Source organism: Drosophila rhopaloa, unplaced genomic scaffold (assembly GCF_018152115.1).
Source record: "Drosophila rhopaloa isolate 14029-0021.01 unplaced genomic scaffold, ASM1815211v1 contig_178, whole genome shotgun sequence".
In the NCBI taxonomy this organism is placed as follows: Eukaryota; Metazoa; Arthropoda; class Insecta; order Diptera; family Drosophilidae; genus Drosophila; species Drosophila rhopaloa.
Window position 1 is genome coordinate 2,726,067 of NW_025335059.1, and position 26,937 is coordinate 2,753,003.

Consider the following 26,937-nt stretch of genomic DNA (forward strand, 5'->3'; position numbering starts at 1 on the left):
ATTATCCAAACTAAATGGCCGGCAAGGCAATTAAATGATGAATTAAATAATTTAGGTCGCATATGTTCCTGCCAACTTTTAAAACCCCCAGAGAATCTAATCGGTTCTTTCAAACTTATTGAAAATGGTTCGTTTAGTGGGGAGTTTCAAGGGAAAGATAAATGGGACTCTAAAGTTGTAGGATAAATAATATATTATTACTGAGATGTCAATGTCTCACCCGCATCCTTCCTTTTCCAAAACAAACCCTATTTAGTTGGGCTTAAAGATTCCATTTAATATTGTAGATGATACAAACATAATCATAATACATGCTTACGCCTCCATATAAGTATATATATTTATTTCTTTAACACATTTACAATTTATTATTGAACCTTACAATGCAGCTTGGCAAAGGGGGGAATTATTGTTTTAGATTCTATTATTACAGCTCATTTAGGGAGTTTCGCGCCAGCTTCTGCTCCTGTTTTTGCTCCGGCCTCCACTCCTAACCTAGTTTCGGATCATTCTATGTCGGGCGAGAGCAACACCTCGAGTATAATGTATATAAGTATATATTTAACACCTTGGTATTCGTAGAGGTAGGATAACAATTGTCAGATGTTCACTGAATATGAGAAAATGCATTTCATACATTTCATAGGATGCGTTAGCCACTCAAATAACAGATGAAACCGCTCTCGGTGGTTCGGTGTTGTGTGGTTTAGTGTTGTTTAGTGGTTAAGGGTGTTGGCAAGTGGGAGGATAGTGGAGGAGCTTAGCATACACTTTAAATACTGCACTGAACAATGATTAATGTTAATAACCAACCAGACTATAACATATAAATATTCATACTTAAATTTTTACAATTTGCTACCTTAGACAGACGATCGAGCTTGAGACGGCGACCTCCAATTAATGGGTCGCTTGAGTTGCTTTATTTCGGGTGCGCACAACTTACAAATAGTATTCAAATAGAAAAAATATATGTTTATTTTAATAGGTAGTGTTTAGGGGAGGGGTGTGTGAGTGTTTAGTGTAGGTTTAACGTTTTGTACATGCCCAAAAAACTTTAGCAAAAACTTGAATATCACTCGTATTTATGTTAAAATTTGCAATTTTCAAATTCAATTCTCTTGCATGAAATAGGTTTTACAATAAACTTTATAAACGCCATTTAATCAGTTATCGATATAGTAATTAATATATATGTATATGTATATATTACGCGCGTATGTATACAATAAAAATAGGGAGATGCTTACACTACGATTTTTACAAGCCTATCCTGGGCATGCGTACTCATTGTTGGAGCCACATGCGAACATAAGTGACATGACCCTTGAGTGGATTGTAGATTATAAATTCGATTAATGCGCTTGGATTCCGGGGCGGGGATCGAACCTCAGATGGATAAACTCGTACACTATGTAAGTCAGTATTCTTTTATGATTTATGTTAAACCTGTATTCAATTCAAACAAACTTAGACACGAAATCTTAACACTTGAATAGGGTTTACATTTACAATTAGTCTGCCTGCTAAGCAATACAAAAATATCTATCGTACTTTGCCGTGGAATCGAGCTCTCCTTCTCCTTCTCCAGCGGTGCGATCTGTATGTACATTGAAAGTGCTTTCCAAATCGCTTTGGCGCAGGAGTCGTGTGTGTTTTGTTTTTGGCACTGGTTCAGTGGCCAGTCGGGGTGATGGGATTTACATAATACATCAAATGCCGAACGTTAAGTATTCACAAGTGCAATTTGCGAGCAATCAAAATTCAACTGTACATCCGTCCGGTTCGTTCCTGAGTCCGTTAAGTCCGTCAGCTAATCCTACTAATTTCCAGCTTAGCAGCTGCTGCAGATCTCAATGGATCTCAATTAATGATTGGCCCATAAAAACCGCTGTTGCCTCCAATCGAACGCTGGCCTCGGACATCCACTGAGGCGGTCTCAGTTGTTGTTCTTCCAGCGCGAGAGCAGGAGCCTCCAGCGGTTTTTACGCCTTCTGCTTCAAATTTGCCATATCAATAGATGGTTGGTGCTGTCCTCGCGGCCAGCGATCTCGCTCAGCGAGTTGGCTCCGGAGTTACGGAAGTCCTCGTAGCCATCGCCACCGGAAATGATCAGGGTGTTGTTCGTCTCAGACTTGGATTTGGAGTGCTTGATGGAACTGTAACCGATGGAGTTGATTAAATGGATATCTGCCTCTCCTGTGCGCCTGACTCACCCCTGCTTGGAATACTCATCGCTGGTGGAGCCTCCTGCGTCACGTCCTCCGGCATTCGGAGCAGTTCCCTCCAGTCCCGTAGTTTCCACAAAGGTGAGGAACCTCACATGGCCGGTGTGGCCGTGGGGAATGCCTGTGGGCACAATGTTAATGGCACCCTTTTCGTAACCCTGCGCCGGGATGGTCAGCAGAACCCCCGCACTAGTGCCTATCCAGATGAGGTCCTTGCAGCACAGCAGCGAGGTAACCCGCAGACAGGCGGCCTTGTGCTGGCGGATAATCTCATCGCAATTCGAGAGCATTTTGTTTACGGCGGGGGCGAGATTAACCTCGGTAACCAGTTGGTGGCTATAAAGGAGTTTAATGAATATTAAAAAGCCTACAGGCTGTAACTATTTCCTACTCACGTATTGGAATGGAAACACTTAATGTGTGCTGAGTTCTGTATGGATATCCAGACATGATTGTTTGAGACTGTCATGTTTGTGATCGGCTTCGAGTCCGATGAAATCTGTATTTGATTGATGACCTGAGCGACAAAGGACAGATTAAATTAGCTTTTATAGTAATTAGTTTAATGAATTGTCTTACCGTCAAAGTCTCCACATCCAGCACTTTGATAATGCCCTGGATGGAACACCAAAGCCGACCGTTGACGTTCAAGAGCTTATTCACCGGACTGGTGACCGTGCCTATGGACAGGCAATGCGATGAGCAAGTATTCCAGGAAGTGGCTACAAAAGAATCGAATATTAATTCACATTAAGCGGTTCTTAAACAGAAATCACTTACCACCATCTCTCAGGTAAACACAGATATCACCATTTGCTAATGATACAAAAACACGATTGTCCAGGTACCTAAGTCCGAAAAATTAGTACTAGTTATTAGATTTAGTTTGTCTATGCTTACAAAATGGAATAGACGGCCGAGTGGTGTTCGATCTTGATGCGATTCTTCTTAATGCGAATATTGTCAGTGCTATTATAGACGTGGATGCAGCCGTCTTCAGTGCCAATCCACATGGTCGATTGATTGCTCTCGCCCTCCTCGGGATTGGAGTCCTGAAGTACAGGGAAGTCAGTCACAAGTGCTTAAGCTGAGTTCGTAAATACAGCTTACCTGATGCCCATGATATGAGGGAGCAGGACTAGGTATACGTTCCGCCAGAGTTGCACCAGATCCCGCACCAGTGCTTCCAACGACGTTGAGCGAAGCGGCAGCGGCCTCTGTTTCATCGTCGCTGGAGCTCAGGTTCAGCTCCAGCTGAGTATCACTGCTGCCAGTGGCTGCCGCAACCGCAGGTTCTCCACTTGCAACTGGCGTAGGAGTGGGCGTCAGCTTCTTCTTTTCGGGTGTCGCTGTCGCCGAGGTGGAGGCACTTTGGAAGCTGGGTGAGATGCTCTTGCGATAGTCACGCAACTGCTGTGTGTAGCTCTGGGGAGTATTCCGCTTGTCCTTCTCGTCCTGGCCGCCGGCTCCTGCCGGCTGTTCGCCACTGCTATTCCGACTGGATGCCGCCGAGCTGTACGCCGGCACAGAGGCTACGCACAGGATGCGGGCATTGCACACGCCATTGCAGCTGGTAACATTCGGTTCCGGATGCAGCGACATGATGCACACCTGACCCACATAGCCGTCACTGTTGCATACCCAAACATCCCGATTGTCACTCAGGGTGGCTGCTGCACAGGTGAACTGCAGGCCAGCACGTGTCTTGCGGATGGGTATTGAAGTGAGGAACTCGGGAATGGGATGTCGCTCCAAAGTGGCAGCTGCAGGGTAAATATCGGTATTACATATTCAAAAACTTTTAAGGGGGCCCAGGTGACTTACCCAGCTTTTGCTTGGCCTCGTTAAAACTCTCCTCCCATTGTGTGCGCTTTTCCGTCTTGTTAAAAACCACAGTCAGCTTTTGGTTGCCATTCCTAAAGTATAAAATAAATATAATATAATTTATTATTCGGATTTTAAGTTGTTGAATTTCGAGAATTTCTACCCAGTAAAATAAAACCTCGCCGGACCTTAAAAACTACATATTGCGGAATAACTATTCAGACTTAAGTACAGACTCAGCACGATTAGTTTATTTTTCAGCTTTATAATTGTTTATGAATAAACAGCTAACTAATTATGGTAATTCTTGTTCATATGTATTATGAGGATTCACTTACGGTGAACTGACTGTCAGCTCTAGCATGTTTAGCTGAGTGTCGTTTGTCTGGCGCTCGGAAAGCTGTCGCTGAACTTCGCGTTGGAGATCGCGGATTACATCCTCCAGATACTGGTGCGGGTACTTCAGGGACGTGGTTATGTCGGTGATTTGTTGCAGCTTAGCGCAGTCATCGGCCAAAGTCTCGATTTCGCTCACAATGCGCTTGATGTTCTCGTCTTTGGCTATGGTACAGAAAATAAATCATTGTAAATCTTAAATCCAGATAATCTGTCATACTCACATTTTACAATTTCCAGGCAGTCCAGCGAGATCTTGGTGAGGAACTTGTACTTGTTGGTATCCAGGGTGGTGGCCACAGTGCCCGGGCAGATGCTGCTGTTGGGCTTGCGGATGGTGCCACTTCGTTTCTTGATGCTCGTGAGAACGAGCAGATCGTTGAACAGGAAAAAGCCACGATCCTTGCGCGCTCCTTGTCCCGATGGCATGGAGACCAAATCGAAGAGCAGGAACTGCCTTTCTGGGGCTATAAGATCGGTAATGCCCTCGATGACGCCTTCTAGTTCCCGAAGCGTTGCTTCCCTTTGACCATTCTCCATGATTTCGCGCTCCTTACAATTGATGTGAACCAGTATGTCGTGGACGAGCTTTAGCACGTCCTGCAAGTGCTTTGTGTCTGGATGATCGTGATCCGTGTGCTTAATTAATCGCTGGAACAGTAGCTCGTAACTGGGGATAAATGAAAAACTTAATTTCAAGGAATTCTTTAATTTGATATTATTTAAACTCACTTGGGAAACTTCTGCACAGGCTTGATGAGCAGATTGTCCAGCGTTAGTTTGCCCTTATGCTCCCGAGCCGTTGACTCGAGGAACTTGGAAAACGAGGGTCGTTGGTGCTTCATTGAGCGTATAGCGTTCTTGGCCCGGTTGCAATTGTTAACAAATGATGTGTACACTTCTAGGACCTCTAGCTTTGAAAACTGAGGGGTAGAATACCAATATTAGAGAAAATGTATAATATACTGTAAAGAAATATATCACTCTATAAAAGGATCTTAATACGATAATCGAATGTTATTTCATTATTGATTATGAATTAACCGAAAATACATTTTAAAAATCTTTAATTTTTAAAGACTTTTAATTAAAAGGCATTAAATTTCGCTTTTATGTTTCTAAGAAAGCATTTAATGACATTACCGTGTCCATGAATGCATCGCCCACTTTCTGCTGCACATCCCAGTCATCCAAGCGGTTCTTAAGGTCGCCCAAGAACTTCTCGTGTATCTCGAGGATGTCGGGCACCATGAAAAATATCTCATCCACAGTGCGTGTGTCTATCATGCCAGCATGCTCGGGGGCCTTGAGCACCTTCAGATACTTGACGACCACGGTCTGCAGGGACTCTACGTAGGACTGCTCATTCCGGTAGATCTCCTGCACCACATAGGTGCGTGTGTCCTGAAAAGAAGAGATTGCAGAGGATCATTATTTAATATTTTCTGTTGGAACGTTTTAGAGTTAGATAGGGGTTGATTTTGACCAGACTTACGCCTTCATAGCCGCCCAGATTCCATTTACTACTCATCTCGAACTGCGCCCGCCGCTCGGAGTCATCCTCCGAGTCGGAGCAGGTTATAGAAGTCATTTTCTTCAGCCTGTCGCACTTGTCGTTCTGATAGCCACTCCCAGCCCCGCCCCCTGAACCGGCAGCCGCCCCGAATCCCGCCTTGCTGAGCCGCGCCACAGTGGTGGTGGCCATCGAAACCGCCTGCGAGACACCGCTGTTGATGCTGCTGTTGCCGCTGAGGTTGCTGCTGCTGAGCGAGTGGGTGTTGCTGCTGCTGCTGATATTGCTGCCAGCACTTATGTTGCCGCTGCCACTCGGCAACTGTTGCATGTGGGCTGGGGCTTGGGGGAGCAGGGCGGCGGCAACGGTTTGGGAGGGCGCAGTCAGGGTGGCCTGCAGATCCAACAGGCTGAGCCGCAGATTCTCGCGATTGTGCGACATGCTCGGAATGTGTTTTATTGCGTTTTGTTTCTTATACTTTGTCACTAGTTCAGGGAACTTTTTGATTCACTTCCGCAACGCCTTCGAAACTCTGTTGCAACGTTGAAGCATTCTGTATTTTTCCTTTTTAACAAAAGCACACGTCTGGTCTGGCTAAAACACCCAAACAGACTAAAAGTGCAACAAGCGACAATAAGAAATTGCAGCTGGCCTAGGATGTTGCACATCCACATGAACAGACACACGCACTCACATTCAAATGGGGAACAACCTGCGTAGTCGGCATGTGGGAGAACCACTTGCCCACGTTCCACATGCCCTGCACATACACTCAAAACAAAAAAAATTCCACTAGGTGTATAACAGATTTTTTTAAATGTTTCAAAATTGCGATACTACACAATAATGCAGGTTTTACTGTTAAAAAAACAAATAAATTTAATTGCAAATATACATTTTTCATATAACAATTTTATTAAGTTTAAAATTGAATATTAAGGAATTTTTGTTGGGTTCCAAAATTTGGAGATTTGAAATATTAATAACATTTTCTAAGAGGTTTATTTTGGCAAGTGTAAGAGTAACGACAGAGAGTCACGAGTCACTCACTCACAGGGACAGCCTTGAGACCCCTCACCACCCAGCCAACCGTCCTCCGCCTGCATTGCACGCGCTTGTGAGCTTGTCTGTGTGTGATTTGATAATGACACTGACCATGTTGTTGTTTGTTTTTGCTGACTGAAGGCCAATAAGGCGCAAAGGAAAAACAAAGGGAAAGCGTGGGTTGGGTGCAGGAAAAATACATTTACGACAAAAAAACCAGTTGCGGTTCTGTTTTCTTGTTTTTGCTTTGAATCACGGCTAACTGCTGTTGTTCAGCTGTGTTGCTGTTTCGTTTTTAATTGCCCGATTAGGCCAACAACAAAAGTCAGGCAAGCAACATGTTATCACGCACACACCTATGCCCTTACAAATGTATGGGTGTGTGTGAGGGTGGTGAGCTTGTTGCACAGTTAGTTATGTGGCCACATTTGCAGCATACATTTGTGCGCAGCTTAGATGGCCGTTGCAGTTACCGTTATACGTGAGTGGGTGTATGTGAAGGTTAGAACAGTGCAGCTTGCATAAACCACACAATTCCATTTTACATTTCACAACCACAGACACACACACATGGCAGAGGGCTGACAGGTAATTGATTTGCTCTCTCCTCTCCTCTTTAGCCTGCCATCTCACTCCCACTTGTTTCGGTTAAGTTGAGAGTTTATATTTGCACTCTATGTATATTATTGGCGTAACGCGGCGCAACAAGAGGTTGGCCTTGTGCACTCAGGTACACATATACATACACACATACAGCGAGATGAGAAGAAAATTTTAATTCGAATAAAATGAAAAGTGATTTTCTTCTATGCCTTTCGAGACATTTTCCCACGCACATAACCATGCATTCCACCTATGCAAAATACAGAAGCACGCACAAATACTCCAGCTAAAAATTATTTTTCTATATTGGTTTCGTTGTTGTTGGCAATTTACGATTTGTTTTAGTTATTTTTGTATTTGATTGTTGCTTTTACACGCCGATACGGATTCCTCGCTCCACAAAAAATAAATAACAAACGAACGAGCGAACGAAACATGAACAATTCCGCCACACAATGGTCGTAGGAAAAGCAAATAAGAATTGAAAGGCGCACAGTGGTCTCTTTTTAGCTTTTCCCTGCTCAGTCACAGTCGCTGCTGCGTCTGCTGCTGCGACTACTGCTACTGCTGCGCGGGAGAGCAGCCACAGTGGCACATCCCAAAATCCAGAGGCCACAACAGGAACGCGCGATTCCGCCACTAGACTCAGCGAACACATTCCATTGTGCCATATACACACTTAATTTCCATTTTTCATATTCCAAGAGCACTGAAAAAACCACCCCACCACCCCCACTCCCACTCTAAAAAGCACCCGCCACCCACTGCAAGTGAAGAGAGGAAAAGAGAGGGCGGAGAGCCATAGAGAGTCACGATAAAAACAAAACACACACATACTAAGTAAAAAGGAAACAACGCGTCTAGTAAATTTAAGATTTTGGGTTTATCTGTTTAGTGGCAAAACATCAATTATCCATGTGGGCCAAAAGCAGATCGTAAACACACTCAAAACTTTGTATAGTGCGCTAGTCTCAGCTGATTTATACCCGTTGGAATGACATGCGCCGCTCTCAGAGAGCGGAAAAAGAAAAAAGAGAAAGACCAGAGAGTGTAGCTTTTCCGTTAAATTTGCATGCGACAAGTGTCCGAAAGGGAAACATTGAAACATTCAGGAAAAGGGTTAAATCTTATACCGGGATTTCCAAAACGTTTCTTAATAAAAACAAAGACTTAAAAACGCATACATACAAAAGGAGAAAACTTATATCTGATATTTTCCATTTAACTGATTAAGAGGGTCTCATATTAAACAGAATATAATAATAATAATATTAAAGTCATAACAAAAGAAAGGAGAGTGTAGAAAACACAGACAGGTCAAGAAAGTAATGGTAATGAATAATAATTTTAAGAGAAATAAAATTTTGCATAAAAAACCTTTAACCCAGTTGATTTACTTTTAAGTATCAGTCATCAAAATAAGCTTACCGTGTAAAAATAGAAAGCTGCGACCACTGTGCCTGTAACTGATTGGAATGAAACGAATGGACGGAAGCGAAACAAATGGAATTGAACGGGACTAGCACACTAACACACATTTCCAATGCGCACCGTTGTCTTTCTTTTGGTTTGGAGCATGCGCCTCGGAATTCACATGGCGCCTCTGCCGCTGCCGACAGTGGCAGCGCTGCCCACACCCACAACATGCACTTCTACTTAGCAAGCAAAACAAAAACCATGAGAAAGTTGGCATGTGTGTCTGTAAGAGTGTATACAACAAATCAGCTAGAAAATGAAGGGTGGGAAAACAAGAGCAACAAAGGAGAGAAGGGAAGACTAGCGATCGCAGATGCAGCAAATACGTTCTCAGCTGGAACTGGAAAGATTTAGAGTTGCCAGCAAAGAGAGAACTTTTGCTGGTTGAAAGGACTCCTGTTTTGAAACCCCGCTTGAAGTCAATTGATCATAGCATACTTTGGAGCGCCTTGTTTTAAGCTCAGGTAAATTATAAACAACAGTTGAAACTTTTAGTTAACACTTTAAACGGATAGACAAGATTTTGTGAGTTTTAAATTGTTTTCATCTGGCATACCATCTGATTTTTTCACAAGGAGAACCCTATGGTAGTATTTAGTATTCGTTATTGAGATAAATAGCTATTTTGATGTACAGAGAATTGTTTGAAAAAGGAGTGTGATTCAGAGATTTTACACAGCCCGCAAATTAAACAATGCCTATAATTTCCACTACAAATTGTTGCTTTCGGTTACTATATCCTTAACTTAATTAGTGAAAGTAGACTTACCGCTATCGTCTTCTTCCGCTGTTCGGAGATCATGTTCTCGCTGGAACCCTTTAGCAGCTCGGCTAAGAGAGCAGGCGTTGGTTTCAGGCCCGCCTTGGCGCCACCTCCAGATCCTGGAGATCCTGCAGAAGGTGCAGCCGCTTTGGACGCCTTATCACCAGATCCCGCATCCAAGCTCCGCTTGGCGGAATGATGGTGACTGTGGCTGTGACCGTGGCCGTGACTGTGACCATGGTGATGGTGAATGGGACGTTCCGTGCTAATCGACTGGCTGCGCTTACTGTGGTGCGACTTGGGGGCAGGTGCCTCGGAGGCAGCACGCTTCATGTGGTGCACCTGGTCATCCAACTCTGCCTCGCTTAGGTTCTTTGCGGAAACGGAAATCTGGGCAGTGGCCGCGGAAATTCCCTTGCTGCCGTGCTCCAACTGCGAGGGAGTAGAAGCCGCACGAGCATGGGAAGGCACCGGCAGATAAGTACTCGACTTCCGGACCCGCATCGAGTTTGAGTATTGGGGCAAATTGCGCGAGGGTCCACCGGATCCACCAGCTGCACCACCAGGAGCTGATCCACGCAGGTGTAAACTGAAATAAACGTTTTTAATTAAAGGGTAATAAAATCCTGCCTAACTGACGAATTCGGAATTCCATTAACTATCAACACAAGAGTTTACATATAACAAGTAATCATAGAACATTAGATAAAATCTTTTAAAAACTTGTGATCTTATAAAATCTTCTGAGTTGGATGTGGTGCTCACCTGTCCGTTTCACGCAGTTCCTCGAGGATCTCCTCGAAGTGCATCCGGTTCGGTTTCTTCATTTCCGCCTCGAGCATTTGGCCGTAAGGACCTCTTAGCGGGCGCTTGGAGAATCGCTTGTAGTCGTAGTCGCCGCTGCTGGGCGTGGGACTCGAAGTGATCCGCTCTCGTTCCCGCTCCCTGGCGGCCCGATCGCACTCGTTGTCCGAGGTGGAGTCGGTGCGTAGGAAGCTCAAGCTTCGGGTGGAGGCGTCATCCTTCTCCTCGCTGCTGTGGCAGCTGAAGTTGCTCAGAAGCTGGGCCTTGTCCCGTCCCAAACCTCCGCTGCCCCACGATGGCGAACCCTTCTCCAGCTCGGGGGTATTCAATTCGAAGGAATACGAACTTTGGGGGCTACTGATGTACATCTGAGAGGCGCCGGACGTGGTGGCATCTGGGGATTCCGGTTTAATCGCATTCAGATTGGCCACACTGATGTCCAATGCTAGGCCACGATTTGGTGCCTCCGTGGGAGCCTGCCAATCCGCATTGTCTATGTACATTCCTTTCCTTTTGGTAGATTTATCCAGGTGTCTCCGTTGGCGCTCGTCCGTACTATGCCGAGGTGTAGCTATTGCCTCCAGAGAGCTCCTCAGATCCACATTGGCCAAATCTAGATCATCGTGGCTATACTGCTTACAGTGCTGCCCCATCGGAGGATTTTTAGCCGTGGTCGCCACCTCCACTTGCGGAACATCCTCGATCTTGGCCAGTTCATCTCCCTCCTCGGAAGATCTGCTCACGGATATGGTGGGCACCAGGTCACTCCTTACAGCTGTAGTCAAAGTGGAAGGTGTTTGGGAGATTTTGCAAGCTGCATGTGGGATGGGTGGTTGTATAGTCTCCGGCACAATGCCGAACTCCTCTGGCGCCACCTCCACCCACTCCTGGGCCGGAGTCTCCAACCATTCTTGGGCGGCACATTCATAGACCGGCACTGGGATCTCGCAGGTGGTGGCCGTTTGCAGGAAGTTATCCGGTGGTGCCTCCAGTGGCAGCTGCTCCTCCATTAGGGTGGCCAGATTGGGGGCACTGCCACTAACAGATGAGGTGGGCGGTGTGATCTCCAGTACCGGCGGTATTTGCGGCTGCACCTCCTCCTTGATCAGACAATCGCTCTCCGACTGAATGGTATCCGTTAGCGATTCCATGGTGGCGTGAGCGGCTATCACACTGCTGGCGGTGGCCACCGGGAACAGGATGCCCGAGCTGCCACTCGCCGCCAACTCATTGCTGAAGATGTCCTCCTCCTGGATCGCGTCGTGATCCAGCGACTTCTCCTGTCCGTAATTCAGGTTGATGCTTAGTTCGGTCTTCTTCAGAGGAATGCGCACCCAGCCGGGATCTGGATGAGGGTCTTCTTCTTTGGATGGCGTGGGACTGGGGCAGGGCACCTCGATGGCCTTGTCCCGTTTCAGCCGATCCCTCAGAGCACTCAGCGTGGACTTGCAGTCGATTTGCGAGAAAGAGACCGATCGAAACGGTGCTGATTTGTGTGCGCTGCGTGAATCTGACCGTGATGCTAGCGCCGTGCTCTCGAAACTGGCACTGCCAGTGGCCGACGCATCTACGCATCTGCTGCCCGCAGGTCGCAGATTCTGCTGCGCAGGTGGGGGCGGGGACTTGGACTTCTCGCGGTTGCTCAACATGAAGGCCTCCAGGTTGGAGAGACTCGTGTTCGGCCGAAGGGAGGCAAACAGACGGGCAGCGGTGCTGATGGTGCCACCACCTCCACCGCTGTGGCGTGTGGTATCTTCGACGGGACTCCGCAGGTGAATGCTGCCCGCTTCCGACTCCGAGGTTTGACTGGCGCCCGTATCCTGGCGCTCCAGGTTCGAGTTGCGGGGTTTGCGGGGCGGTGGCACTGGCGGCGGAGGAGGAGGTGGGGGAGTGGGTGTGGAGGAGGCGCGGGAACTGCTGCCACCGCCGCCGCCCCGAAGAAGTTCCGTCAGCTCGCGAAGGCGCTCCGAACGATCCGACGTCTTGCGCTGCTTCTCCGGACCGGAAGTGGTTGGCGAAGAGGACGTGGACGTGGAGGCGGCTGCCGCTGGCGATGATTTACGCCCAAAACCGAGGCGCTGAAAGCGGTCCAGGGTATTACGTCGTTTCTCCATTGTGTGCTAAAAGAGAGATGGAGATCGGGAGGGATAATTCGAGTTAAACGTGTATTATTCATTGGCGGATTTCTTGACGTTCTGGGCCCATTATCCTCCCCCTCGCGGCCCATGTCTTTTTATGGACTAGATGTGGGCGTACTTGTGAACCCATCCCCCAGTCCACCCCGCTCACAAAATAAAAACAAACAAATCGCTGGCAATTCAATTCGATACACCGAAACAGCAGCAAACATTGAGTCAACGTCAACACGGCGTATGTGTAATATCAAGAGGGGAAACAACTGGCTTTCGCTTTTCCCGCAGGATCGTTGGGGATATGCGGAATGCTAATTGAATTGAGCATGAGCATTATGTATTCCAATTTCCGGAACCCAGCCAACATGATTATATTAGGCGCCTCATCGTTCCCAGCGTCATTATGTTCACTGCACAATGACACACATACCAAGCAATCCAAGGAGGAGAGGTGGCAAAGAGAACACAATGTAAAGCAAGCCAACGCTGCTCTATATATAAAGCCGATTCGTGTATACATACGCACACAGTGATATTTTTAGTATAAACAACAGATCTCAGCCACATAAATAAAAGTACGTATTCCACATACGTATTTAAATCCAAATACATATAGATATATGTATGTAGGTGGTATATACAGAAAATACAAGAGATCTTTGGCTATGACTGGGAATGAATGAGCGGACAGGCCAACTTACAATACACTGCCAAAAAAATTGGCTTAGTTATGACTAATCATTGAACTTGTATAAATAGAACAAACATTCTTCGAAGAATCTTCATTCTCGGACCATGATGATTAATAATACTTTTTGTTTTTAACGTAATAACTATCCACATAATTACCATAATATTTAATAACCCTTTCTCTAATCTAAATTATTCCTATTGGAACTTTATCCAATTATTTCTTCTTGTGCACACATTAAAAGAATCGTACAAATAACACAAAAGTAGAGCAATACTAGCAAAGAGATCTCTGCTGAGCAGAACTCTCGAAACCAACACAAATCAAAGGCGAAAATCCCACATTCTCCCGATCTCGCCGATTGAGCGACAGAACGTGCCGTTCAGGTGGTGCCCATCCATCCAACCGTACATATTATTATTCTCTGGTCGAACTACAATCTCCGAGAGATCTTTACTTCCCATTGAACGAAAAACAAAAGTACGAGTAACTATATGATATATGGGATCAATAAAATCGATCAAAACAAAAGGTTTATAGCTGAAAATTGCACTCCCTGACAGTTGGGTGATGAATGGCGGCCATCGAGTTTCGGAAAATACAAATATACATTTATCTATATCTGCTTGAGGTTTATTTTCTTTTTCTCTGATATTCCATTTTGGGTCCTATACTATCTTAATTCATCATATGGTTTTTGGATAATGCCTATATTTATTTTTACATTCTGTCTTTTTTATTACATTCGGTCTGATGACATATTGACCTCATTTTGCACTTAGTTGCACCATTTATTTTCATTAAGAACTAGATCTAATAACGTATTTACCCAACTTACCCCGTTCTCCTTGTCAACTTCGAATGGAGCGTCCACATGGAAATCGCAATGGCAGGGCAGGAGAATATTATTTCGCTTAACTTGTGTTAGATGGTTCGTTTGGTTTTTAGGATTCACTTGGACCAGCGCATGGCAACCACGATTGTGCTGCAGCGGTAGAGAAAACGAACTTTCCCGGTCGCTTCTTTCTTGGTTTATAACATTTGCGGTCACTCGCGACAAGTCAGTGTACGGATCGTAAGAGACTTTCGGCTCTTCGTGGTATTGTACTTGCAAACGCGATTCACTTAGAGACTTGTGCACTCCGTTGCTCTTTTCCACCCCAACTTCCGGTTCTGAGTCGAAGGTGAGGCGTCCGTGCCGATCGTAGCATAGGGATCGTGGCTCCCTCAGCAATCCCAATCCCCAAGGGCAATCCCCACTCGATCCAAAACGGCAGTTGTAGTTGATGTTGTTGTTGAAGTTTCCCTCGAAGGCATATGGGTGATAATCCTTGGGGATGCAACAGTTGTTCGCGGGATAAATACGATTCGGATAGTGCGAGGGGTTGGCACGCGGCTGATGTTGCTGATGCTGGCAGACCAAACGGCGGGTCTTTAGCGCTGGTTCATCGGATACAGAAGACTCCACACAGGCACGCGGCTTGGGAGGAACAGGCGGTGGATGGCGATAGCTTCGATAGCTAACGGTGGCACAGGAATTGTAGTGTTGCAGATGTTGCTGTTGGTGGAGATTTGGCTGTTGCTGTTGCTGCTTCGGCTGCTGGATGAGAAGTTGCTGCTGCGCTTGTTGCGATTGCTGTTGTAGATGTTGCTGCTGTGACAGTTTTTTGTCAATTGTATAACAACAAATTGCTGGTGACTCGTCGCTGATTTCAGATGACAGGGACAACACTGGCGATGACGCGACTCCCACTGCTGTTGTTGCTGCTACCGCCTCTGTTGATTTTTCCGTTTTCGTTGTTGATGTATTTGGCTGCCGCTTTTCTATTTCTATAACCGGCGGCCGCGCAACGTCATCGTCATCGTCAGCGGCATCCTCATAATGAGCATCGACTAATACGCGCCTCGTGGAATCGACTTCCTCCCCATTGAAGACAAAGCGAAACGACGACAAATCGGACACTGAATCGTAGTCCCCAAATGGCAGCTGTTGCTGCTGGTGCTGCTGATGATGTTGCTGCTGCTGCTGCTGCTCCTGTTGCTGCTGTTGTTTTTGGCGGTCCATAGAGCTGCCAACTTGTTGCTGCCTCTCCCCACAGCAATTCTCGCAGAGAATCCGTGAGCTTTTCGCAGCGATGCGAGGAGATAGCTTTTGATGCTGCGTGTTGGCAAAGTATTTGGCAATGGGATCGTACTCCTCATCGTTGTTGTTATTATTGTTGTTATTGCTGTGGGTGAGATGCTGATAAGTGAGCGGGGGATTGGCCCTGGCCTCCTGGCCCTGGGCGATCATCGATGATTCGCCTAGCTGCCGGCGCGGCTGCTCCTCATTCCATGAGAGCTTCTTGTAGCCACGTCCTCGCACCACCCGTTGGCCCAATTGCGGTGTGGTTGGCAAGGAGCTGGACAGCTTCAGTGGTGGAAGGTGCGACGGCACCTGCCGTTCGCCTGTTGGGAGGTAGTGATCGTAAGTGAAGTTCTCGTTGCGAAACATATACTCCTGATCTTACCTATGATTGCCTCCCCTTCGAGCTGGATGGCTTCGCTGTCGACTGTCCGCGTGGAGTGGCGCATGCAACAACAGGGTATGAATCGTCTGCTCTTGATCCTTCTCCTTACCGATTGGTCTACTTCTATGGGTTGTGGCGACTTAGAGATTCTCCTAAGATCACTGTTCTCCCTGCAAAAAAATAATATAAATATTTGTGTTGTAAACTTAATAAAGTTGTTACGGCAAAGTCACAAACATGCTGCTGTAATATTTATATTTAACCTTGGCTTAGTTTTGTTACGTTTTAATAAGCAGAAGCATATATGCTTTAACACTTTTAAAGATATCTTTGAACTAAGCTAGAAAAAAGTTAGTAACGTAAAAGGGATGGAAATAAAACAGATAGGAAATTCCAGTAAAAAATTATGTTCGAGTAAGCAAAGTAATCATGCCACTCTAAAGGAAATCAAATAAAAAACAAATGCTTTGTAAGGCTAGAAATGTTTGCTTAATATATTAAGTTATGCAAACGACTAATATACCCCATGAGGTTAATTTGATTATAGGATATTGCAAATGTTCGCCCAAAAGCATGCCACAAGCACTGAACTTCGAACTTTCATGCAGATTAACGTGCTCGGACATTGTTTCAATTGTTCACCTCTTCCAAGAGTGTTCATTCTCAGTGTTCACATAAAAAGCCTTCATCGGAAGACCTTCATAGTTTCCTCGAGAAGGCATATCATATGTAATGCACCCCTGACGTGCCTCCGGCATTTTTGTGATCTATGGTATATAGTAACTGATGACAGTCCCGATTCGGTCGAGTGTATTCGCAGTAAAGTTCAGTGCCTCAGATTTAAAGCATACCTCCGATCTATTTTTGGTCTGGTGCAGCGCATACTTCATTCCCAATGCGATCGAGGCTACAGTAAGATCCGAAATTTTAATATGGCGATAGATGTCTTTCAATAAAATTATTTAGTATTTCAGCAAATGATGCAGTTAATAACAAAGTAACCGATAACCCCTGAAGATCATAAACTTAAATCCAAGCAAGTAGATTTTTAGAAAATATAAAAATATCCCAAATATATTTATTTCTAAATAAATTTCTTGAACTTTTGGAATTAATAAACACCTTCTTTAAGCATTTTTTGTCTATCATTTTTTGTATTTCTGTTCCTATAACATAATTAATATAAATTGTTGCTGAAAATATTTTTTAATTACCCACGGTATTTATCAAAACATTGAAAAGCCCGATCCGACTGGCAGATAATCACCATTTTGGCCTCAGCGCGATTTGCCACCTTTCGATTTCCTCCAACGGAATCCGAGTGTTACGCATGCGAATTTTTAGCACAGAGCTGCCAGCCAAGCCATGACCATGACATGCCCCTCCCCTCCCATTTCCCCTTCCCACACCCATGCCACCACCCCCTTCCCCACCCACTGCCCGTGGCACTGGCACTATCCGTTGGCTGTCATTAAATATGTTTAGTTGGTTTCCCCCGTTTTTGTTGCATCCACTGGCGTGTCCATTGTCTTTCGGGGATTGGTTACCCGAGTTGGCCAGGCTTTTGTTTCAGTGGAAGACTTTTTCTTTAGCTGGCTGCTGTTGTTTTTACTGAACAAGTGGCTTTCCTATAATCTTAATTGATGTTGAACAAACAGCAGAGCATGTTGCACAAGCCGGAGACGTCTCTACTTTTTTTGTTCGGGCCACAAAAATCGCCTGCAAGAGTTTACCATCAGCTGTACATTGTTTAAGGAGAGATTTGCATGAGCTTCTCTGCTATCTTTAAAATTTTAAACAAACGGTTTTAATCATAAAATATTCCTAATTGACGGGAAAAGTTTAAAAGAAAACACTACGCCAAGGTAATAAATTTTAAAGCGTAAATTGAATTGTTTTGGAAAGGTCGTGCGTCTGTAAACAAAAGGATTTTATTAGAAAACATACTAATTTAGCATGAAAAAATAAATTACTAACAGTTGTCGCTATTATATCATATCCAAAAGCTAAATAATTTATAGACATACGCATTTAATCAGTAAACAAGCCCGATTGACATAAAAAAGAAAAGTGCACAGAAAAATAAGTAATTTTAAAGAGTAAGCTTTAGTGAAAACATCAAGAAATAATCAAAATTAGTTGAAAATTACAAAAATAAGGTGCCAAAAGCTAACACTTTACGAGGTGTAAATATCACGCTGGTTGGGAGTCACACATTTGTCCCCAAAATATCATTCCGCCAGCAAACCAAAAATATCTTTTCCACCAGCAGGCGCAGAACACCGAAGATACTTTGAGTGAAAGATGCTCATGGCGAAACAATTGCAGTGTCGTATACACACAGTGCGGAACAAAATCATAAGACAGGTACACATACCCTTTCCCTTACATCTTAAATTGCTGCTTTATCAATAGAATCTCTATAATAGAAAATGGAAAATTCAAGCCCCAATGTATTTAAAAAGCTGTCAGAGACAGAAATGTGTTTATTATTTCAACTCTTACTCATCCAATAATTATGAAACTTTCTGTACCCAAAGATATACATATGCGTGTCCCGTGCTCGTGTGTACATAGAATTTTGTGTAAGGCATTTTTTAGCCGAGATTTCTGGGGTGTTAGTCCAACGGACACAAATGTATCTTTGGCACCGTAATCACTCAGGAATGCAGATGCACAGATCTATGCGGTCTGGTCTATAAATACCCAGCCAGCTCCAACTGGCTGGCCAAAGCCCGCTTATCAGCAGCTGGACTTGCACTTGTCTAAGCACCAGATACAGATGCATCTGTATCGCATCTGTATCGCGCAATTATAAGCGCCTCAAGGTCGTCGGAATAATGAGATCTAACAGTGAGCAGCTGATTTCAACTTATCTGCTTGGCGAGAGCTCAAAACTTCCAAAACAACTTTAGCACATAACTGTCCCCGAGAAATCCGTGAGTTTATTGTGAATTCTTTTTGGTGTACGCCAGCTTCTTGATAAATATACAAGTTTTTTGAGTGTTTGCCCATGGAATACCGGGGCAGATAAACCCCGTACAGATATCAGATCTGGCGACAAGGCAAAACGAGCGTCAGCAATCAGAAGTCAGAGATAAACAAGATGTAAAAAATCCCCACCATTCCACTCCCAAAGCAACAAAAATAAACCTATTTGAGAGTGAAGATACATTATAAATAGTTTGCCGCCACTCATAAATAAACAAAAATTCAATTAAAATCATACCCTGACCGAATCTATATGGAGAACCATTAAAAAACCATAAAAGTTTTGACATGTTGCGAACATTTCGCTGTCAGCTGCAGAAGCGGTCCCATCTCTTAGGCTTCCATCTGCGAACAATAATAACAATTAAGCCGGCTCTTCGCCCCCCGGGTAACACCTATTTTTTCGCTCTTTTTTTGTAACTATTTCATAGGCCTGCCCTCCGCCAGAGTCATTTTGACTGACACGTGACAGCGGGATCCGTGATCCGTGCCAGATGATGCCCCCTGCTGCACATCCCACATCGTCACATCGCCACATCTCCACATTTCCACATCTCCGCCGGCATGCAAAACTTCTTTGTTATGGACTTTATGATTAATCTGCACAGCTTTTCAGCGGCATATCAGCAACACCTCCAGCACTCGAGGTGCGTGATGGGATTAGGAGCGCATCTAGCAGATCCCTTTCAATACCATATATGCACACCTCCAGAGGAAGCTATTCCCGATCCCGGGCCGTAGGCGACAACAGCGCACCTTTCATATCCATCGCTCACCTGAACTTGGACTTGAATTGAAATCAAGAGTGGCGTGGCCCAGAGACCTTGCCAGTCTCTTTTGCATTGCAAATCAAACGATTCTCCCAGTCGTACCCCCCATTAATATTCGAGCTCCGCAAGTGTGAGCTTGAAAACGTATCTTTCGGTTCAAGTTCAGCTCGGTTTGGCCCAGAGCGAGAAAGAGGCAAACATTAGAATGAGACTGCGGGACACCCGACACCTCCGTTCGAATTCTAAACATAGTTAGGGAATGCATCGGATCTATATGGTAGTGGATATATTGTACTGCTTGCACTGAGAAATAAATAAACCCACTAAATCTGATCCAGGGATTAACATTAATGAAACTATTGATTAAAAAGAAAAGCAGTTAATAAATTTTCTTAATAACATTGTGTCATTCTATTGTTTGATATGGGGAATAAATTGTCATAAAATAAACGAACTTCTTTAATAATTCTTAGGTCAACAATTCTTTAAATTTTTTCGAATTGGGCTTCGTTGTATATCCAACATTTAAAACAATCAAAATTTCAAGAATTCATGATAACCAATTATAATGTTATAAGATTTCGGATTCTTAGTATTATCAGTGTTGCTTTGGAATTCAACTTTTTAAAGATAAGTAATGTTTTTACAAAACATTTTAACTGCATTGAGATTTCAATATTTACACAAGCTTTCAAGAAGAATGTTGTTTTTAGCTTTAGATAGGGGATTTTCCCCAGTGATTTATCCATCGAACAAGTACCCGTAGAAACCACAAATTCGTAACCCACACCTCGAGGCAAAGGCAGAGAAAAATTGGCTTTCGGGGCGAGGCGCGTAATACCAGATGCATTCGGCACTCGGCATTCAACTTAGGAACAGCCCAAAATCTTTCTGGCCAAGCTGGAATTATGTCAGTCAGTCGGTTAGTCAGCTAAAGCCAAACTGTCTGGGCCAGGGTTCGACATTTCACTTTTGATTTTCGATTTCGTACTTTCACGAGCCGACTTTCTGGCGGAGTGACCCTAAAGTTCAACCCGGCTGAACCCGACTCAATGTAGAAGCGATGCAGATACAAATGGGAATGGAGTTGGAGCTGGAGTCGGAGGTTTAAAGCTGAAGTGGGGCTTTAGCTCGCGCTGCACAACATTCAATTAGTACATATTAAATTTGTTTGCCCGTTGTTGTTGGTTTCTCTTTACTTCTTTTTTTTTGGCCAGTCCGAACAATGAAGCGGAACTTAACTCGATTTAAGTTTTTATGAGCGGTATTTTGTAGTTTGTATCTGCTGCCTTGTATCAGCAGACAGCGATAAATTGTGTTATGAAAGTGCACTGCAGATGCAGTGCAGGAAGACCCCGACTTTGACTCCGACTCAGACTCCGAATCCGATCCCAGTGCCAGTCGAGAGTCAAAGTTGAACAACAACATGGGCCGAAAATCTTTGGCCATTGATTGTTACATCGATTTGGGTGATAACTCTCCGGCAATCAACCGCAGATCAGATTCGGCGAAAACGGGGAAATCACTTTCATAAACTGTTGTTCATTGAAGAATTCTTTATCTAATCAGTGATTAAGTAGAGGTGTATTTAAGACCACTTTTAATGTGGGTTATTTCCGCGTGAAGATTGCCCGGGGTGTTTTCTGAACTTAACTATTTGTGAGTCAAGTAATGTATGATGCTACATTAAATCCAAAAAATTGTCAAGATTGGTGCATTCGACTTAGGAAAAATAAATAAGTTACGATAGACTAAATTTTGTTAATAAATATGATCCTACAGAAATCTTTTAAGCTTGAACATCAATAGGACATAAGATACATAAGATAAGATATCTTATTATTATTATTTTTAATACAGTCTTTTGGTAACTGCGTGTAATAAAAATAAATAAAAAGATTTATTGTTTTGACAGTTAATTATGGTTGGAACTCTTTTTCTTTCAACAAATTTAGCCCGACATATCTTAATCGGTTAACTTCCCTAGAATTCCACATCAAAGTTTGTTATCTAATCAAATACAAATTAAGACCTTATGTGAGAATCTTTTTATTTGGGCATTTACATTAAACGGGATCTGCATGCACTCACTATAGATATTTGAATCCCCCCAACTACCATTGCCAAGTTGCATAACCCAAACGATTTCCCGGATGTCTGATTAGCTGCCTGATATGAAAGTTATTCTCAGGCGGTTTTGATGCATTTCAATTATGTAAGCTCCGTTTTCACATTGATATATGCACAAGGGTCTGAGGAAAGCGGCCCGCAGGAGGAGGTGTAGTCCCATCAAAGTTCGATCGTCGTCGTTTCCTAATTTTCGGGTTACGGGCTCCGATTTTTTGCTGCCGGGGCAGCCGCCTAAATGCTAAATGCATGCCGAGATGCAGATGGATAGCGTTTTGGGCGGTGTGGGCGTGGTCGCAGCTAACTACTGACGAGGTCGTGAGTATCACTCAAATTGCCTTGCCGCATTCATCACCGGACAGCGGCCGAAACAGAAACAGTAAATGGTAACATGTGTGCATTGGGGTGGTCCCTCGATATTAATGAAATATTACGCTATACGGGTTTCCCATATAAAACAATCTTTTAAAGTGAAAGCTCCACTCTTCTAAAGGCTGTAGCGTAAATAAATATAACTAAATTCATGCTTTTTTATTCCAAACATGTTTTAGCTACCAGGAGACTACAAACAATCCCTTTTACAATAGGATATCATTTTGGAAAAAATTTAAATTAAGTTTTGGCTATAGCACTAACATTTCAGAAGAATTTAACAAAAAAAAAGATTTTCAATTGTCATTTGGATATTCAATAAAAACTTTAAGTCCGTTCGCAATTCTTAGAACGTTAAATTGTATTTTATATAAAATTGTATTTTGTATAAATACATTTTTTTAATTTTAAGAACTCATATGATTAATGATAAAAATACATTTCATAAACCCTAAGAATACTTTTAATAAAACATAGTATTATTTAAGGTGAAAAAATACAAATGGGTCCACCCTATTAATCAGACAGACACCGAAGTTAAAGTCGTTGTTGTTGCCGCATTGGAGCTGTTAGTTTAGCCGGTTGAGGGGCGTGGCCGTTCAGCGCTGAACTCTTTTGGCAGAGACGACGTCGTTATATATGAGGTTCCATAATGGGCCGAGCTCTGGCACATATACGAATATGAGCTTGGAGGGACCACTTGTCCCCAGCGACAGTTTGCCACTTTCTCACCTCCCCCAGGAGGATCGGGTTGGGGATAGAAGCTAGGGACTGGGATGAGGATGAGGATGGGGGCAAGGAGTTACCAATTCCCGACCAGGCAATAAAAGTTCACCGCAGGGACAGGCGGCCCACATGAGGGGCAGGCAATGGGAGCTCTGCAGTTGGGCTTAGCTTTTCATTACTTTATTTTCGAGTCTGGGCTCAATCTGAATCTGTCTTGCCAATAACAGCAATGCCACCAACAACAGCAACCGGCGAGCGGGAAAACTGCGGACTTGCAGTGCTCGTTTAAATGCGGCGTCGCAATCGCATTCGTTGTTTGAAAATCCAAAATAGACAGACAGAAAGAAAACAAGAAATAAGTATATTACTTTAAAGGTTATCCGAGACCCAACGAATAACTGATGCCCTTTTTAAAATTTGGGTTATATGGGATTACTTCTCAGTTCTAAACTTAATAAAAAATCTACGATCGAGCGAAAAGAGTGGGCCATTCCTCTTGCGGCAAGATCGGAATGCAGATTAATTAAAATTTACCTGTTCTTAATATAAATAATTTTTTTGGATTTCAATCTTTATCCCAGTGTTCCAATTCAAAACGATGAAGTTCAGTGATTGAACTGAAATTGGTAATGAACATTTTTTACCCATTTTCTTATCATTTCTGTTAAAATGTAAATCAATTAATTTTGTTTCCTAATGAACAAAAATCTCTATTCAACTAACTAATTTAGCCGACACCTGCTTAGTTGACATTTGATACTTTTTCGGTGAACCAACTTAAAAGGGTTAAGTTCGAATCTGCTTTAGTACTGCTGACATGCTGTTATGAGATGAACAGTCTTGGACTAGCATTATATTGAGATATGGTTGAAAATAACAAGGAAATAAATAACTATAGGAGAGACTACCTATTCTTTTTTAAACTCATTAACTTATAATCGCCGCTTAATAATAGTAATAAATAGTAAATCAGTAGTTTGGTATGTATTCTAGTCTTTTTTTAAGGTATCAAAACATTATTTATATTTAATTAAAAGTTAGGTTTAGACTAATTTGTCTTAAGCCCATTAAGACAACTTTTGATAGCATAAATGCGACACAATATACTCAGTTGCCAAAACCTGACAAAGGGTATGCAGAGGTCTTAGAAGGAAATTCGGGAGGAGCAAGAGTTGGCGGGGTGAAAAGGAAAACAGAAATCGTTTTTGCGCAATCCTCACAAATCTGATAAGCAGTTAGAGAGCATTAGACCAGCCAGCACACACTCTCAAACGGGCCAGCAAACAAACCAGGCAACAGACAAACGGAGAAACACATCCAAAGAGTCTGGGCCCGAAAGAGTCTGGGGGTCTGGGTCTGAAAGCCAGCATCAGCATCAGCATAAAGCCAGCGTCAAGTCAAAATCCCCAACTGGCCCGACCGGGCTAACTTTTGAGTGTTGCAGCACTGACTGAGCTTAGCTGGCCCGGCTCACCAGATCTCCTCCAGATCCCCGGATCCCCGGATCTCCTCCTCCTTGCCCCATTGATGCTCGAGAGTCGCGACGTAACATGCAACATTACATGCCTATAATTTGTTTTCACACAGCAGGACGTTTTCACTCTATAAGACATCAGAAAGAGGTCTTAAATGGTCACATTACTGCCATTTCCAACAGCGTTCAAATGTCCAATGCCTGGCTGCATCTTCTCCAGCATTTCGAGGCGGGTTTCTGTGCCTGTGCCTTTTGGCCAGATCTTTGCTACACAGCCTTCGGCCAATGCAATAATGTTTGCTAACTGTTATTTAATATAGTCATTATTTGGCCACAACTTGTCCCACTGAGCAAATGGCACTTCATTCCCCAATTTACCAACGCATCCCCCGCGGCATTCTATCTCATCCTCTATTCACCGTTGTTGCTCGAACTTTGGCAGACGCAATCTTGGAAAAGTGCATCCTACACTCCGAATAAAAAGTTGTCATTGTATTTTATTTTACAAAAATATCATCACAGTACAATCGATACTAAGGCTGCTAAATATTTGAAATGTTAGCTAATAAGTTTGTTGTGTATAAATTGTAAAATTTTAATTTTTTTAATTTTTTCTATGATCAGTTCAAAGTTTTGATTTTAGATTTAGCGAAAAGGGAATCCCCTTTGAGATAGTTGCTAAAAGTTAAAAAAAAGGATATGTTCACAATTGCCCAGTCGAAAGTATGAGAAAATTATCTAATCTGATTTTGAAAATCAAATAATTATTAAACTAATTTTGAAAGTAAATTACTACGTTGTTTAAAGAAGTGATATTTGCAAAATAGTTTACTTTACATTTCCTTATACTTGGAATGGAAAGAAATGTAATAAATTGTGGATTTATTGCAAAGAACAAGGATTGGCAAATTGCTCTTGCCTCAGTGCTCCGATGATCGAATGCACAAGTGCTGGCGCTGGCCATCCCTATCTCAGTCCCTCTCCATCTGGGCATCCCTCTCGCTTGCTCTTTTCACAACTGAGGCTAAGCCCCAATTTGGATTATTTGTAGACATTAAATAAGCTGCGGCCACTGCAAATGCAGAAGGAATTAAGTCGCGCCAGAGTTAAAAATATCCGCGAGACGTCTCGGGATTGTCCCATTGCCAGTTCCTAGATCGAGTTGTCCCGATAAAGGTGCAGCTGCAGATCGCTTTTTTTGGAGGAGGAGTAGGGAGATTACGAGGGGGTTTGGGGCTATAGCGTTGCAGAGGAGTGACAGTGGGTAAAAGGCATCTTTACACAATTCAATTGAGTGGCAGACGGGGCATTTGCATATGAATACCAAGTGTCCTTTACCGTTATGGCCGGGGTAACAATATAATATGGAAACAACAAAGCCAACTACCAACTACCAACTGTGCTGCCCACACTAAACAAGTTAACATTAACCGTCGGCAGCAGTCAACACCAACAATAACAATAACAATACCAATAGCAATAAAAGTTCAAAATAAAAACAAAACAAAACACAACACGAAGGGGAGGGCAAGAAAAGCACAACACGAAAAAGTATCTTCAAAATACACTTATGCTGTCTTTTTATGGCATATCTTTTACTTATTTGCCCGCACTTAAGTATCGCGGCGTTCCGTCTGCGCCGCTAAAGCTGCTTTTTCAGATTTTTCCTCTTTTTATTTTCGATTTGTCTGTTTCTGTTTTATATTTTTTTTTTTGGTTTTTATTTTTATTTTCGTAAATGAAACGAAATCGAAATATGGGTCGTCGGCGCGCAGTCTGATTCCGATTCCGTTTTCGAGCCAGTGTCCCATCCATCGCCCACTTCCACACCCCCTAAAACGAAAGCCCCTTCGAAAAGCCGAAAAAACTCCTGATCTCAAAACACACTTCCAGCAAGAGATGCGAGCAAAATTTCGAGAGCATTATTGGCACGAATTATTAACCTTTTCTTTTGCCGTGATTTTTTTCAGAGTTAATTTTTTTGGTAGTGCACTTTAAGCCCACATCTCTTTGGGGCGAGAAATTGGCCCAAACATATGTACGTATATGCGGAATAAGCCGCAATTCGGCACGAAAGATCGTTCCAATTGGAACATGAGACCGCGACGACTGCACATCCATGCATTCGTATTTATAAGTCCAAAGAACTTTCACACAACTGGGTTAATCGAAAATAAAAGCGCCTAATGAGGCCTGATGTACGTACTACGGATCGCATGGAGCCCATGGAGCTGACCTTGCCCACGGAGTGTGGGTACGCACCTCGCCCTTGGCTGATTTTTCACCTTTCTACCGTTACGACGAGCACTGCGAACTGCGACGAACTGAATTGGTTTGAATCCCGCCCGGATCGTGGTTAATCCCACTGATAACTGATTCACGCAGCGCGAGCGACGTTAACGATTTTTATTTTTGGCGCTTTTTATCCGCGGACACCTCCGAACACGGCCAAATGTAATTGCCAAATGAAGATCACTCCAACAACCGGCCCTG

At 43.6% G+C, this 26,937-nt stretch overlaps 1 protein-coding gene across 5 annotated transcripts; it reads right to left on the reverse strand.

Annotated features, from left to right (window-relative positions):
- Nucleotides 1–251: 251 nt before the first annotated feature.
- Nucleotides 252–26,886, reverse strand: LOC108041272 (rho guanine nucleotide exchange factor 17). Of its 5 annotated transcripts, none has more exons than XM_044458835.1 (18): nucleotides 26,651–26,886; nucleotides 16,627–16,891; nucleotides 15,985–16,154; nucleotides 14,313–15,922; nucleotides 10,613–12,771; nucleotides 9,854–10,436; nucleotides 5,592–5,852; nucleotides 5,181–5,371; nucleotides 4,673–5,118; nucleotides 4,391–4,613; nucleotides 4,053–4,144; nucleotides 3,339–3,991; nucleotides 3,129–3,280; nucleotides 3,009–3,076; nucleotides 2,808–2,950; nucleotides 2,624–2,745; nucleotides 2,217–2,564; nucleotides 252–2,159 (listed from the first exon to the last, which is right to left on the reverse strand). In XM_044458835.1, exons 2-18 carry the CDS (start codon nucleotides 16,740–16,742, stop codon nucleotides 2,000–2,002), a joined length of 7,497 nt encoding a protein of 2,498 aa, XP_044314770.1. In that variant the 5' UTR covers nucleotides 16,743–16,891; nucleotides 26,651–26,886; the 3' UTR covers nucleotides 252–1,999. The 5 variants fall into 5 exon arrangements, with proteins under 5 accessions (XP_044314770.1, XP_044314769.1, XP_044314771.1 ...); XM_044458834.1 differs by having other exon boundaries at nucleotides 14,304–15,922; XM_044458836.1 differs by lacking the exon at nucleotides 16,627–16,891 and having other exon boundaries at nucleotides 14,304–15,922.
- Nucleotides 26,887–26,937: the final 51 nt, after the last annotated feature.

Excerpts from the sequence above, each read along its gene's own strand:
- LOC108041272 (XM_044458834.1), bottom strand. The coding sequence starts at position 16,742 with ATGCCGGAGGCACGTCAGGGGTGCATTACATATGATATGCCTTCTCGA. Across the intron at positions 2,951-3,008 it reads TGTTTACCTGAGAGATGGTG|CCACTTCCTGGAATACTTGC; the intron begins GTAAGTGATTTC and ends ATTCTTTTGTAG. Across the intron at positions 2,565-2,623 it reads AAGTGTTTCCATTCCAATAC|CCACCAACTGGTTACCGAGG; the intron begins GTGAGTAGGAAA and ends ACTCCTTTATAG.